This window comes from Vidua macroura, chromosome 16, assembly GCF_024509145.1.
Source record: "Vidua macroura isolate BioBank_ID:100142 chromosome 16, ASM2450914v1, whole genome shotgun sequence".
In the NCBI taxonomy this organism is placed as follows: Eukaryota; Metazoa; Chordata; class Aves; order Passeriformes; family Viduidae; genus Vidua; species Vidua macroura.
This window is the reverse complement of record NC_071586.1, coordinates 9,548,702-9,564,060: the sequence shown is the minus strand read 5'-3', so window position 1 is coordinate 9,564,060 and position 15,359 is coordinate 9,548,702. Positions and strand designations below refer to the sequence as shown.

General features: G+C 42.0%; 1 protein-coding gene across 1 annotated transcript; it reads left to right on the top strand.

The window, feature by feature from the left end:
* Positions 1–633: 633 nt before the first annotated feature.
* On the top strand, positions 634–14,644 carry CDR2 (cerebellar degeneration related protein 2). Its single transcript, XM_053992036.1, has 5 exons — positions 634–813; positions 6,014–6,126; positions 10,714–10,862; positions 11,025–11,189; positions 12,323–14,644. The coding sequence occupies exons 1-5, from the start codon at positions 735–737 to the stop codon at positions 13,188–13,190; spliced, it is 1,374 nt and encodes a 457-aa protein (XP_053848011.1). The 5' UTR covers positions 634–734; the 3' UTR covers positions 13,191–14,644.
* The last annotated feature ends 715 nt before the right edge of the window (positions 14,645–15,359 follow it).

Below are 15,359 nucleotides of genomic sequence, written 5' to 3'. Positions count from 1 at the left end.
CGGAGGAGCGGGGATGGAGCCAGCCCTTTTCGGACTGTAGGCTCCCCGTTCTGCCCTTCCCTCCTGCACTCCGGTGGAGAGGCAGCCCGCACCTGGACGCCACACCAGGCCCCTCCTCACGGGCTCTTCCCTCAGCGCTCCCAACAAGGAGCAACCACGAGTCCCGGTTTTCCCTACGCCAAGTCGCACTGTCCCACCCCGGCCTGTGTCAGCTCTGCTCCGCCACAAGCCGCAGCCGACATCCCTCAATAGCTGCGCCCCACCATCCACGTCCCTGAGGGCCGGCGACCACCGCCCCTTCCAGAGGGCGACCCACCTCTTCTGACGGGAGGCTGCGTACCGCGGGGCGGGGCGGGGCGCGGCTGCCCCGGGCCCACCCTCTCGTCGCTCTCATTGGTCGTTTGATATGGATTCGCCTTATGATTGGTGCAGCCTCCTTTCGATCTGCGCGGCGCGCGGCTCCCCATTGGCTGCCCGCCGGCGAGGCGAGGCGAGGATGCTGTGTTTGAATCGCGGGAGGCGGGGGGCGGGCGGCGGCAGTAGCTGCCACGTTGCCGCCGGCGCAGCCCGGCCAGAAGGGGGAGAGGTTCGGCAAAGTCCGGAACCACTCGGCAATGGCCGGAGGCGGCCGCTGAGGCGGGGAGCGGCTGCCGGCTCGCTCTGCCCCGCTCGGCGCAAGGGGCATCGTGGGTTGGGCGCCGCCGGCTCAGCCGCCCTTGAGGGAGAGGGGCGCGATGCTGGCCGACAGCCTGGTGGAGGAGTTCGAAATCCGAGAGGATGAGCCCTGGTACGACCAGCAGGACCTGCAGCAAGGTGAGCCGGGGCGGCGGCGGGGGGCGTGTGAGGGAGGGTGTGCGAGGGCAGGGGCCGCGTTGAGCGGGGCGGGTGAGGCAAGGGGCTGTGGGGAACCGCCGGGCGCAGGGTGTGTGAGGGCAGGGGCTGCGGCGTGGGAGGGAAGGGGCCGCGGCGGGCGGCGAGGAGGCAGCGGCACCGCGGCGGTGCGGGGCGCCGAGGGGCGCCGGGCGGGGCGGCGGGAAGGGCGCTCGGGGGCCGGGGGTGGCGGGGCGGCGGCGGGCGCGTCGGTCGTGCCGGGCTCGGAGCGTCGGAGTTCGGGATCCCCGCGCGGCCGCGCTTCCCGCCGCCGCGGAATCGCTGTCACCGGGAACGACTGCGGCCGTCTTTGTCTGAGGAAAGGAGGTGCGGCAGCCGAGCTGAACGGTGCCGGGGTCCCTCTCCGCCCGGAGGGAGGGAAGCGGCTCTCCGAAAAGTTGCACCTTGCACTGAATGTGAAGGTGCCCTGTTCGGAGCTGGTGCTGGAAGCACCGGGGTCGGATGCGCTATTGCGCCCTGTTGAGCTCTTTGTAAGGGCTTCCAGTCGATGAAGTTGTAGTCGTAGCAATGCTCGATTAGTTGCAGGCTCCTTATTAGAAACTCTTTAGGTTTTCTTATTAAAATATCAAATAACTCCGCTGCGCCTCAGGAAGACACATGTATAGCTTCTGTATGTAATTCCACCAGTAGGTCTTAAAACACTACGTGCAAGGGATAAATGCTGTTCATTTCAGAAATGAGAAAGGAGCCGTAGGAATACAAGTCTAATTGCACTAAAAGTCTTTTAACAGGCACGATACAGAAAGAATGTGCAATTTCCTTAAGAGCTTAGTGGCATTTATGACTGGTATTTACTTAAGTCACTTAATTCTACTTTTTGTTCATAATCCCGAGTTTGTTTTGAAAGGCGAGTTCAAAGCTGTGGCTTCCCGGAAACCTGCTCCAGTCTTACACGTTTTGCTTTTGTATTGAAATACATTAATTCTTGGGATGGGTGCTGCTGTACTGTAAACCATAGAGAAAGCTAAGCAGCATTCACACTGAGACCAGGTATCTGACCGCAGAAACTCTTTTTTGAGACGGGGCCAGGTCTCTTTAATTGTATGCTATAAAAAATAGCTAACTGAAAGCTGTATTTAGGTACTCTTCACCCAAAATTGATGTTTTCCTGGCTCTAGGATACAAACAAATCAGTTGAAATAAGATCCTGAAACTACAGTTTGCTGTCAAAGGGGAGAGAGTGAAAAGTTTGAGGACATGATTCTGTAATGTTTTTACTATGTCAGTGTTTATGGAGTTGAAGACCTGCAAAGAAACTTCACAGTGTATAACAACTGACTTCTTGCCTTCTTGATGTTTCTCTTCTTTCATCTTTTAATTAAAATGAATGAAATAATCACCAGTTGACTCTGCTGTCAGCTTTTAAGAAACAGTATTCCATTCTAGAGGTTTAGTGCATTTTGGGGGTTTGGTTAATGTACCCTTAACACATGGACACAATCTTTCTGGGGATTCTTTCTTTTTCCTAAATGGAAGCCGCTAATAGCCTTGCCAAAAGGAAAAGGAGGAAAATAAAGTGATGGGCAAGTTGAAATGCAAAGAAGAAATTTCTTACAGGAATGTTTTTTAAATGTTGTGCTGTACTTTATTCCTGGACTCTGAAGGATACTACTCCTCCTGCTGCTAAGGCTAAGAGACACGGATGTGTGTAAACAGGGTAGTAAGTGCTTATCAAGGTCTCGTGAAACTCTTCACAACCCAAACAATCAGTGTATGTTTAAAAACTGATGAGTATGGTTATGAGAACCTAGGTTATAAAACATTAGAAAGCACCCTGAAATAAGTTTAAAGTCCTTGTCACAGTTGGTCTTTGAAACTTAAAATTAGGGTAGGGGTTTTGGAAAACCTTGATGGTCTTCCTATGTACCAAAGATGTTTGCCTTGACAATGGAGATGGGCTTTTCTGGCATACTGCTCCTGCATTAAAGTGCCCATGGAATTCTTGGAAGGATGGGAACAGACATCCTTCTGCAATGTTTTGCTGAAGTATGCTGACCTTTAAAAAAGAATTTTTTTATATGGACTGCTCTTTTTGCACGTTGCTGTTACTCACTTCTATAGAACAGAGGGTATGCCAAATACAGAACAGGAAATAGGAAACTAAGTAGATTAAAAAAATGCATTTTACAATTAAGTAAATTTACACTAGGCTTACTTTTACATCTTGCACAATTAGTGCCTGTTGTTGTTTAAAAGAATAGGCTAATTTTAGATTGAAAATTCTCTTTATAATATTGTTAGGTGGGTTATGAAAAAGTAGAAGAGAAGGATTTTGGTACTGTTTTTATCTTTTTTTCAATGATGGTTATGCAGTGAGAAGAGATAATGAAGCACTGGTAAGTGAGGGCTGTTCAACATCACAGAAGACATCCTTGAAGTCTTGTCTTGGAGATTTCTGATGGAGCTGTTAAACACCAGTACAACTAATCAGATTTATTAAAACAAAGATCTTTAGATCTGCACATACGCATTTTGCATTATTAAAAACCTCTCTGCTTCCATGTTTATGGTGAAAAGGAAAAAGGCATGTCTGTCAGAATTTAGCTTTGCTTTGCATAAATTTACAACAGAAAATGCAGTTCTGCTTCTAGTGTTCTACCATAACTCTCTCCAGAGAAATGTAAATTAATACTTCCCATTTTGTATCTGGAAAACATACATGGCACATCTCTCTTGTAAAATTTGCTCTTTATAGGGCTTCCAGGTACTTGACAATGTAGAAAAATGGATGCAAAAAAATCCTGAATTTTAGAAGAGATGAAATTATTTCAGTACTTGCTTTCTCTGGAGTTAGGTTTTATTGTATGTTCCTGTGCACTCTCACCTGTATTTTCCCCCTCAGAAACAAACTGCCTTAATTATAAAAGTGTTTCTCCCATAGTAACCCATTTGTGCTTCTGCCAGTCTAGCAAACAGAATGGGTGTGAAGTATGACATGAATGCCATTATTCACCTTGTATTCCAAGTACTGTATGCTATGTGCCATTTGATTAGTAGATGAGGGGGCATTTAAGAATGAAGCTGTAAACTCCTAAATGTACTCAAACATGAAAACAAACTTTCACTTTGGGAAGGGAAATGATAGTAATTCCATTATGCATTATGTCTTTAACATAATCCTAAATCCTCTCTAAAGCTCTTTTTCTACTCTATTAATATAAAAGAATAGACTATTTAGTCTTTGCCTTGAATGATGCCAGTGTTGTTTTAAAGATGGTGGCTCCTAGTAAAGATCTGTGCAGTACAAGAACTTGTGAAGCAGGACTCCATTTTCTATAGGATAATGAATTCACTGAATTTGAAGACTACAGTATTCTGTAACGAGATAGAACAAACAGCTTGGTGTTTGACTGGGAGTTATTCTGTCCATGGGTAAACAATGTGCAATCTGTTTACCAAATGGGAAAAATTTAAGCAGGATGCCTTAAGGTTTTCTTATCCAAATACTTTAAATCCTGCTTCATAATGAGTGGTGCTTCAGTGAAAAAGCACTGTGAGGATAAACTCCTAAGTAGAGAGCAATAAGCCTTGTGCCTTCTAATTGTACATCTTTTGAAACTGAAGAACTCCCATGCAGTGGGATTTCTTTTAAATAATTTTTATGGCATTTAAGCTAAGAATCTGACCTTAAGGTAGAAAACAATGCTTTGTGACTGTAAAGAATGTGTAAAGAATAGCACAGCTGTTGTTTTGCCAGCATTGGACATCTACAACTTCATAGACAAATGTTTGTACTGACTTGTCCTTGTAAGTCTGAATTTGGTCTTCGGCTTATGTATGGAGATGGAGTAATCATTTTGGACAAGCTGCTAAGCTGAAGGTTAGCACAAAACAATCTTGGAGCAGTATTGTCTGTATTACAGTTCCTAGCTGATAAGATAACTGAGAGGGAGCAGGAAAGAGGTAGCATAACATGTTAAAAAAGGGCATTGCAATCAAATGAAAATGGAATTAATGTGTTTGCTTCTCTGGCTGTAACTACTGATGATGCAATACATGCCTCCTGTTTATTTATTTAAGGCTTCTTGATGTGACTCAAAGTTTTTCTTGACTTTTCTTCTCTTTCTGATTAAGGATACAAGTTCTATGTGAGAACTAACTAGGTGGTATTTGCATGCATGCAGGTCATGGGTCATGTGATGGGAAGGAGGTGGAAAATAAGATATTTCTAGAAATCTGTTGGATCCTTGACATGCAGTACCCTCCACAGAGTTGAGGGTACAACCACAATTTTAGCATTAATACCAAGATTTATTACTTTGTCACAATATGTTAGCTTTTAAATGACACTTGTCTTTCAACATAATAATACAGAATATCTAGCATTTCTGATGCTGTTGAGCAAATATCAAGCTTCCCTCTAGAATGGAGCTGAGTGTTCAGATGACTTATTTCTTAATTTGCAACAGCTACAGTCACTGCACCCTGGAGGTGATTGAAGATGACTGAAGTGAAATTGAGATTAAGTGCCTGAGAACAAATGACATTTTAAGTGATGTTTTGGAGCACATGAAACAGTTCTTGTCACCTGAGTTTATGATCTTGAAAAGCAGAATAGCTGCAAGTCTCCATCAGTTTTATGTGTTTTGTGTTTTATTATTGTTTCACCATGAAAAGCATCTGAAACCTTCATTTAGCACTTCGATCCTGAGTGACCTGAACTCTGGTAGAGGGGTAATGGGGAGGAACAGTCAAGTCAATAAAGAGTTCATCAGCTTTGGCCTGGGTCTACACTGATGAGCATTTATAGGATCTGCTGTGTTTATTCTTCTGAGTGCTGTGAAGAGGGTGAAGCCCAAGAGACCTTGGGCAGAGCTGGTGCAGACTGGGCACAGTGTGGGAGGTGAACATGGCTGGGTGTGTCTGAAGGGCCACGGAGGAACTGAGGAAGCTTCATGACATAAGAGTGTCCCTGGGTCTCAGGGCTGACTTAGTCTTGCATTAGTGATGGTAGAAGAATGTTCTACTTAGGTGTCAGCTAACTTCATGTCGGGTACTGGAGATAACTTGAAGCAGTTGTAACAGCAATAAGAAAATACCTCAAATATGTGGTAACAGGCTTTAGAATTAGATTACATCATTGTTTCTCTCACTTATATGCAAACATGATGTCTTTGTTTAGATCTTCACCTTGCTGCTGAACTTGGGAAGACACTACTGGACCGTAACACTGAACTAGAAGAATCCTTACAGCAAATGTATGCAACAAATCAAGAGCAATTGCAGGAGATAGAGGTAAAATATCTAAAGGATCCCCATGTGAAAGCATCTAGACCTGCAACATACAGTGTATAAATTAAGATCTGAATTTCTTGAGATCTAATGGAAAATACTGAACAATCTTTCACCAATTCTGCTATTTTGAGAACCAGTATAGGTGGCTCATACTTATAACTGCTTCTCTGATTACCAGAAGCTTTGTTGCCCTAAACATTGGATTTGGTTTGTTTAATGACAAATGACTGGTATTTTTTGGTTTTGTACAGAAAAGATACTTCAGTTATTTTTATTGCTAAATTTTCTGATCTCGCCAGGTAAAACAACATTAAATTATATGATGATAAAGACATTAATAATTTAAAGTATTACATGACAATTAATGATTGCAGCATTGAAATGTAAATACCAATATGTGCAGAAGTGAGATTTAAGTAAAATCTGAAGATATGTACTTCCAGTAAACTGATCTGTGATAAAGGGAGCAAAAGTCTATTTCAATGTAAAAGAAACCCTGCAATGACCAAAAAAACCACAAACAAACAAAACAAAAAACAAAAACAAAAACAAACAACAAAAAAAACCAACCAAACCCACAACAAACAAACAACAAAAAAAACCCAGAAAAAAATTCCCATTTGAGTAGTATTTAATTATAGGATATAGTTGATATATTGTTCCATATTTTCCAGAGGAAAAACCCAACAAACCTAACCATCCTTTCAAAACCAGTCATCTTTAGGTAACAGAGTGGAAAAACCTGGCTATTTTTGGCAATTTCTCTTTTTTTAAATATTGCCTGTGTTCTTGCAGACCTAGCATTTGTCAGCATAATGAGATTTTTTTCAGCTATTAGAGGGCAATGCATGGTCTCTAATAATTAAATTATTAAATATTCAGGACTTTGCTGACTGACAGCATATTGAAAATGTAGTCAGCATTTCCATTTGGTTCTGGTGTGAATCACAGGGAACAGTCTGTGACTGGTATGTACCAGATTTTTACAAAATCTGAGTTCCTTTGTGCTAGCAGTACTGCAGTTAGAGATGTGCATTTTGTACAGCTGCAACTTCAGACAAATGCTCACTATTGTAGTGGAAACAGGTAACTGAAAGAATCCTAACCTTAATAATTACAAAATTATAGGTGTCTTTAAAGTAGTCGACACAAATGCAGCATTTTTAGTAAGTGATGAGGAATTTCTGAGTGCAGGTTTGATTTATTTTCTGAGTGCAAGTGTGTTTTTAGAAGTTACTTTTGTTTTGTACCTCACCTACTGGCTCTTTCTTCTATTATGTGCTAACTGTAATCTTTGTTATCCTATTCATTCTGAGATACAGTGCTTGGAATGGCTGATATTTATATTACTGCCACAGCATTAGAAGATTTATTTACTTCTGCATAGACTGAAAATACCTCATTGCCATGAATAGTTTTTATAAAAAGATCAATTCTTAAGGTGTAGAGAAGACAAACATTTCCAAGGTGCTAAACAAATATGTACACAAGGTACTAGTATGAACAACTGTATTTAAGAAAGTGTTTAGCAGAGTTACAACATACATTTTGACATAACACACCAGAACTTTGTGATAGGCAACTCACCTGGCTGATGGAGTGTAGCTACTTAATAAGCAGCATCTTCACACTATTTAGAAATGTGGAAAACACATTATTGCTAGGCTACATTGATTTACAAACAGTCTAGTGCTGTTAAGAGTGCAATATCCTATTGGTTTAAGCTAGTTTACTTGCTTAAGCTGTTCTGGTGGTTCAGTGTTTATAGAGGACATAAGAGAGCTGCAGCTCTAGGAAGTGTCACCAGTGTCCTTCCAGCAGTGATCTGTAGTTGGTGTGTTGCAGGGTCAAGTACACGTGCAGTCAGACAAACTCAGACATGACAGATTCATTTTTTCTCTCAATGTCTTGCTCTACCAAGACTTGGGCAATGCTACTTTGAAGGCTTTATCTGATACCTCTTCAATCTCTTTCCTCCTCTCCCTCAAGGAGAGTAGACGTGCATTAGATTGTCCTATTAGCTCCCTCCAAGAGGAGAGGGAGAGAGTGGGAGAACAGTTTTTGTGATGCTTCTGATGTATAAATAGTGCCTACACCTTTTCTTTGCCCAGCTTCTTGAGCCAAAGGCTGTATTTGTATCTGCTGTAGTAACATGCTGTCTTCTCAGTCCTATCTCCTGTCTTAATATTTTCTTTTTCCCCAGTGCATTTTAAAGTGTAATAGCAGCACAAAACTTTTCTTCCTGCAAAGAAGTTTCTCTTGTATCTGGATTTCTGGCAGAAAAGGAAAAAAATGAACCCCTTGTTCAAATACCCAGAGAGACCCTCCAATTGAGGAGCTGAATATATTAGCTTACTGGCACAAGGAATTGTTACAGGATTTCACTGAAACAAATGGGAATAAAATTTGCATATGCAAGGTATAAAGCAGTTCAGTCTATTATTTTCATATCAGCATTTCTGGCTCTTGTGGGATCACAGGATACCCTGTTGCACAGAATACATGTGCAAATGGCATATTCAGTCTCTGTGCTTGATTTTTCCCAATTTTCAAGTGCTTGTCTCTGTAACCTACATGTGATCTTTCAGCTGTTTGTGTAGCTACTCCACTGAATTTCTGTACTAGATTTTTCAGTGCAGTATATCCAAGTAAATCTTTGGGACTTTTTTCCTATTAATTTGGATCTTACGGGTAGCAAAGTCTAGAGCTGGCTGAGAAATCATTCCGAAATAGAGCATTGCCTTGTCTGTACTGCAGGGGAAGGGTCAAAGACTGTGGTGTGCTTAAGATTACATCTCATCTATTAAATACTAACACATTAAGCATTTTACAGCTTTGGATCATTATAGCTGACCTTTGTGCTGACACGTGTGCCAATAACTAATCACTGTAGATGTAATAAAGGCTGCATGGAAACAGCAACCTTATGCCTGCCTCAATCTGTTCTCAGCACTCAGATGTTGGAAATCCTGACTCTCCCCAGTTTTCACGTGCTAGAATGCAAGGTGCTGCTTCATGTTAGGTGCTCAGTTGTAGGGGACATAGATTAAACCTGAACTTCTAAAGTATTTATTACATCATCTTTGGTGGTCTGGTTATATCAGGCCAACTGGACACCAGCCCTGAAGATACTGGAGATGGAAGGTGGAGGAAGTGGTGCTTCATCCCTTCCATTCATCTCAAAGGTCTGCAAAAGCCCATTGTAGTAAGTGGCAACATCTCTTCAGGCACCAAAGCCTTGGCTCCTGTGCTTAGCCACACTTGTATTACAGAAGTCTGAGGACCTCCAGCTCCTTCCTGCAGCTATAACCAATAGGGAAAGTTAATCTGAAATGGGTCACATTGAGATTCTACCGCTAATCTACGTTCTATTTTTGTATAAATCCTCTGTCATGTGCACACAGGCTACAAAAGGATCTAGCCAACAGCTATCATGTTGATCTTCTAGAAGTCTGTATGGAGCAGTTACTAGTCCTAGATTAACTTATTATCTGTTCTTAAATTGCCTAAAATGTAAACTCACCAATCTTTTAATGAGGTAAAAGGTTAAGTAGAACATTAGAAGTTTTGAGTATGTAACAGGCCTATGTAAAGAGAAGTAATTCTGCCTACGAGTTTGCTGCATGTTCCTATTTGAAGCTTAGTTTTAAGAAAGTAACACGTAGCAATACAGAATATATTGTAAAATACAGATTCTATACAAGAACAAAATATTTCAGATGTAGGGGGTTAGACTCAAACAGAAAAGAACTGTCTCGTGTAAATGCTCATGTCCTGGGTGGGAGAATATAAGACACTTTTTAAAAGAGCTTTAGGTGATTGTGAACCGCTTAGACTAAGAATTCCAAGCTTTCTGACGTTATTCAGGAAACTCTCTGTGTAGTTAATTGTAAAACCCAAGAGGATTAAATTGAGAATACTTCATGTGAGATTTTATTTTTTAAAAAAGATCAGGAAACCTTTGTTTGGGATTACAGTAACTGCCATAATTCCCTGTGAGTAATTAAAGATTTGAATTCAATAATTTATACTTTCTGACACATCGTAGCCACATACTGTCCTAAGAGTGACCACAACCTAAATTCTGCCATGCTGAACCTAATGCTGCTTCAGACTGGAAGAACTTGGGTCTGCTGAAAATATGTTGAGCTATAGATGGTGCTACCCAATATTTCAGTTTTAATGTTGAGAAAATTGTTGGGTCAACACAGGTAAGAAATTTCTGTTGGAGCAGACTGCAGCCTTTAGAACACAGTGGACAGGTAAGGGCTGTGTTGGAGCCTGAAGGCTCTATCAGTGCTGACTGCAGCACAGCCCCATACAGAAGGTGCAGGCACAGATAAAGACAGCTGGCACCACCAAACCCATCTCCTGCAGGTAAGGGCTGCTTCATGAGCCTGGGGTGACCTCCCTGACAAAGGCAAGCTGCCTAGTTACTGATAGTGTATCTTCAGCTTAACAAAGCAAACACAGGAATTTACATTTGGAAAACTCAGGAGTTTCTCTCTGAATGTGAGCAAAAATGCAGCATAGGTGCTGTAGCTTGTGTTTCAAGAGTAAACCAGTAACAGCAGAACTGTCTTGCAGTACCTCACAAAGCAAGTGGAGCTCTTGCGGCAGATGAATGACCAGCATGCAAAAGTCTATGAACAGCTGGATGTGACAGCAAGAGAACTGGAAGACACTAATCAAAAACTGGTTGCAGAGAGTAGAGCTTCACAACAGAAGATAATAAGGTAACAAACTTTTAGAGATTCCGTCCCCCCAGCTGTTAATATCAATAAGAGCAGTCCAGGTGTATTTGTGTAGTTACTGGGTGTCTGTCTCTGCCTAGTGGTGCTCTACAATAGTGGCAAATTGAAAGGTTAGTTTTATTTAAAGGTCTTTTTACCTTTTAGCTTGACAGAGACTATTGAAAGTCTACAAACACACATAGATGACCTGCAGCGACAAGTGGAAGAACTGAAAAAGCCTGGACAAGGCCGGATGAGCCAGGAGAGATCTGAGCAGCCAAGATCAATGCACAGTTTCTCATGTTTGAAGGAGCTGTATGACCTCCGCCAGTAAGACTTTTTACCTTACATAGTAAAGGACACTAAAACTATTTTAAGCAAAACTTTAAAACCTAAGACACGAGCACAAATACCAGACAAGCTGGAAAAAAAATTACCTGATGTTCACAACTAGCAAAGTATCTCTGCTGTATGGTACTGTCATTACTTCTGGCCTGCTTCTAGACCATACCAGTATTGGTGCTCCACTTTGTCCCCAGAGCCAGCCATATCAAATGGTAGCCTAGAAAGCTTACAACAATTTGCACCCCAGTGTTTTCAGTCAGATAAAAGCAAGCACACAGATAATCTGAAAAACAAACTCACTAAATGCAAAATATGTCCTGTAACTTACTCTTTCCTTGGATGTCCACGGATATTTCCTTAGCTTTTTCAAGCTTAAGCTGATGAAAATAACACCTAAACTGGGAAGATGGTGCCTGGGCTGCTGGGCTGCCTTTTAAATGTAGAGCCATTTGACCCAGCTGAACTGCATTACTGGGGCCATCGGGACAATCACCTGGTAAAAGCTCAGACTAACTCCAAGCCTAGAGGGCAATTTTGTAAAGAAAGCACCTCCATAGACAGAACAGGCTCTTGTGTCTACATGGAGGTAATACTCTAGAATAAATTATAAATCCAAAAAGAAGTTTTCTTTTTCTCGACAATTCAAAAGATAACTGTATCCTTCTAGCTGCCAAAGGCTTGTGAAAATACCAGCCTCCAGCATTACTTTGTCAATTATGAAGCTTGTTTCTACATCAATAATGACAAAAGTTACAAGAGCGGAGTGCTGTAGAAAAAAATAGTGTCAGAAAGTACTGCATGGTACAGAGAGGCAGTGTGTATTTAAACTTAAATTATAATTTAAACTTACATTATTCAATCAGCTTGCCTGTAACATGAAACTGTTAGCAAGCTGCCATTCTGCCTAGGCTGTGAGCATGGTTTGATGGCATGTAAGTCCTTACAAACCCTGTTCTGATTACTAAATCAACGGATTGGTTAGTGCAGTGGCCCCTGTTAGTGCTCTGAAGTGTGTTAGCACACAGTTTAAATATATCATTAGTTACCCAGGACAGGAAAACTTTAGGTGTGGTCAGCTGTACTTCCTACATTTTATAATCCTTATTTTGTTTCTGCAGGTATTTTGTTTATGATCACGTCTTTGCAGAAAAGATTACTTCGATGGATAGTCAGCTAAGTCCTTTAGAAGAAGAAAATGAAAAGTTAAAGAAGGCAGTGACAGTTCTGCAAGCCCAGCTGAATGTAGAGAAAGAGAAGAGAGTAACTATGGAAGAGGAATACAGTCTTATGGTGAAAGAAAACTGTGACCTGGAGCAGAGGCTGGTTGACACAGACTTGTATCGGGCTCGTGCGGAGGAGCTGGAAGCAGAAGTAGCTGAAATGCGACAGATAATTCAGTCTGAAAACACACTCCATAATGCAGAGAAATTGGTGCCAGAGTCCTTTTTCATTTCATTCAGGGAATCTCTAGACAGGGAGCTTGGTCAGAGCCTGGCAGATGATGGACTTCTGACAGTATCGGAGCTTGAGAAGAAGGCACTGAAACGGAGCAGCAGCGAAAGCCTCCTGAGCAGCGCTGCCGGGGCAGACATTCTCAGGGGCCATGAAGAAACATGTATTAGGAGAGCTGAAGCTGTGAAGCAGCGAGGGATCTCTGTACTCAATGAAGTTGATGCTCAGTACAATGCTCTGAAAGTGAAGTATGAGGAACTTTTGAAGAAGTGTCAAATGGATGAAGATTCTTTGAAACACAAGGCTGTACAAACACTGAAGCAGTATTCCAAAGACCTAAATGTGGGGAACACCCAGTATGATCTTTCAGCTAGCACTCAAGAATTCACAATTGCTGAGCTAAGTGACTCTTCCACAAATGCTCCCCCTGAATATAAAGCACTATTCAAGGAGATTTTTAGCTGTATCAGAAAAACAAAAGAAGAAATAGATGAACACAGAGCAAAGTACAAGACTCTCTCCTCTCAGCCATAACCTTATCTGTTAGTCAAGAACACACTTCATATGAATGTCAGAAGACCCCTTAAACTGATGTGTTTCTTGAGCACTCAAAATGAATGTTTTAGATAGGCTGGTAGCCCTGTAGTTATTAAGCTAGTTAGTTATCAGCTAGATTCCCTGTTCCTGTGTAGCAGTAGATTTAATGTTTAGCACTGTCACACAAACCAGTGGTTGTAAAGCAAACAGACATCATAGCTTTATGCTACACTACTACTTCATATTACACTTCATCTCTGGCCAGAGCAGTGACTGACACTTGTTTCCTTAGTCTGCTTCAGAAATAACAGAGCTAAGAACTGTGAATCTCTCACAAGAACCAGACTAAAGCTCTCCTTTGGTTCACAGGGATGATCTAGCCCTATGACTACACTGATGTAGAAAATGAACAAAAGCAAAGCCCCGACGTGTCCCAGGGGCAGCATCTCCTCAGCTCCAGGAGGGGAGCAGTCCAGCTGATCTTGCTTTGACAGGGTGGTGGAAAGCTGTGCTTGCTTTAAGCCAATACCACGTTTTCACAACCACTAAGCTTTCCCACAGATTAGTGTAAATGTCTTTCTACCAAGAAAGGATTTGATGTAAAGTTTGTGTGGCTTTTTAGATACCGTTTCCTTTGTAGGGCACTTTGTCTTAAGGCAAGATACTGTGAATTGACTCTATGTGTTACTTGGGTCCTACGGTCCTCTGGTGGAATGTCTGCAAAGTACATTTTTATGTGTATTTGGTGAGTTAGAGAGTTGTTATTTAGCTATTTAACTTTAGAAGTAGCATTGACATAGTGGAGTACCTTTTAATGTTGCATACCACAAACTCCAAGTGCTTGAGGAGACAGGCCAGGTGAAACCTTACATTGTTTTGTCTGTTGCTTCCAGTGTTGGCCTCTCTTGACCTATTCCATGCTGCCTGGGAGGTGGGAGGATGGACACAACAGTAGGCCAGCACATACCCTACTGAAAATGGGACCACACTCTTGTTCTCCTCCTCCTTTTCCACTCCCTAATAGTAATTCATACACTACTTAATTTCATTGTTAAAAAAACAATGAACATGGAGAAGGTTTTCCTTTGGAACATAGAGAAATTAGGAGGAAGGAAAAAAGGCACAAGGAAAGGTGACATCCTTCTCCTTGTAAAGGGTCTCATAGCTTAATGTGGCCAGCAGTTCTTGGGAAGCAGCTTCCTGCTGAGTTGCTGCAAGGTACCAAACCCTTGACCCAGAATGTTGACCATTTCTCAGCTTTAGTCCAGCTGCTGCTGCTGCAGCTCTGCTGCCTTATGCTGTTCTCTATTCAGCTTGTCCTTCAGGTGCAGTATTAACACTTCATGTTGTGGGAGTTTCTCTAAAACATGTATTGCAGTCTGAAAATTATTTAAAAATGGGAATCTGAATCTTCTGAATATTTTTCTAAGCAAATAAATAATCCAGTCAAGCTACATGTGTAAGTAGTAATTATATCCATCTGTGCCAATCAGGAAACTGAACTTGGTGCAGCTGGCACCTGCATTATCTTGTCTTGCCATCTTTCCTACAGAGCTCAGATGGAGTTCCCACAAAATTTGTATTTTAGAAAAGTTATGCTACATAGAACAGGCCTGTCTAGGACAGAAATCCAGATGGAAGTAAGTAGTTTCTCCTCATTGCTGTGGTTTTTGTCAGTGCTGTTCAAAAAAAAAAGGTGAGGGCAGGGAGAGCAGAAAAGGTGCTCTGCCATGAGGTTACTGACTTGTCGTTGTGTCCCTGCCACCTGCACCCATCTCACCTCAGTTTGGAGGCTGGAAAGCAGTAAACCTGAGAACAGACACAAAGTGGTTCATTACCAGTGTTCCTTACCACTTCAGGGACAGGGGCAAACCACACCTGCTGGGCAGAAGACATGTAAAAGCAATTCCGGATTTTTGGTTGAATAGGTGATCTTCAGCGGTTTATTACTTTTGGCTAATTTAAAGCACTTTGATAGAAACCATTTCTCTGCTTTAAAAATACCAAAAATATTTCCTCAGAACTTCTTGATTCTTCTGTACTGTACTCCCCCCTTGGCTGCCTGTTCCATTGCTGAGCTCTGGCTGTCCTGCAGCACTTACCTGTGCAGGCTGTGCAATAAATCCATCCAGGCTGGGCTCTTAGAGGTTCTCCTGGAGTGTGGCT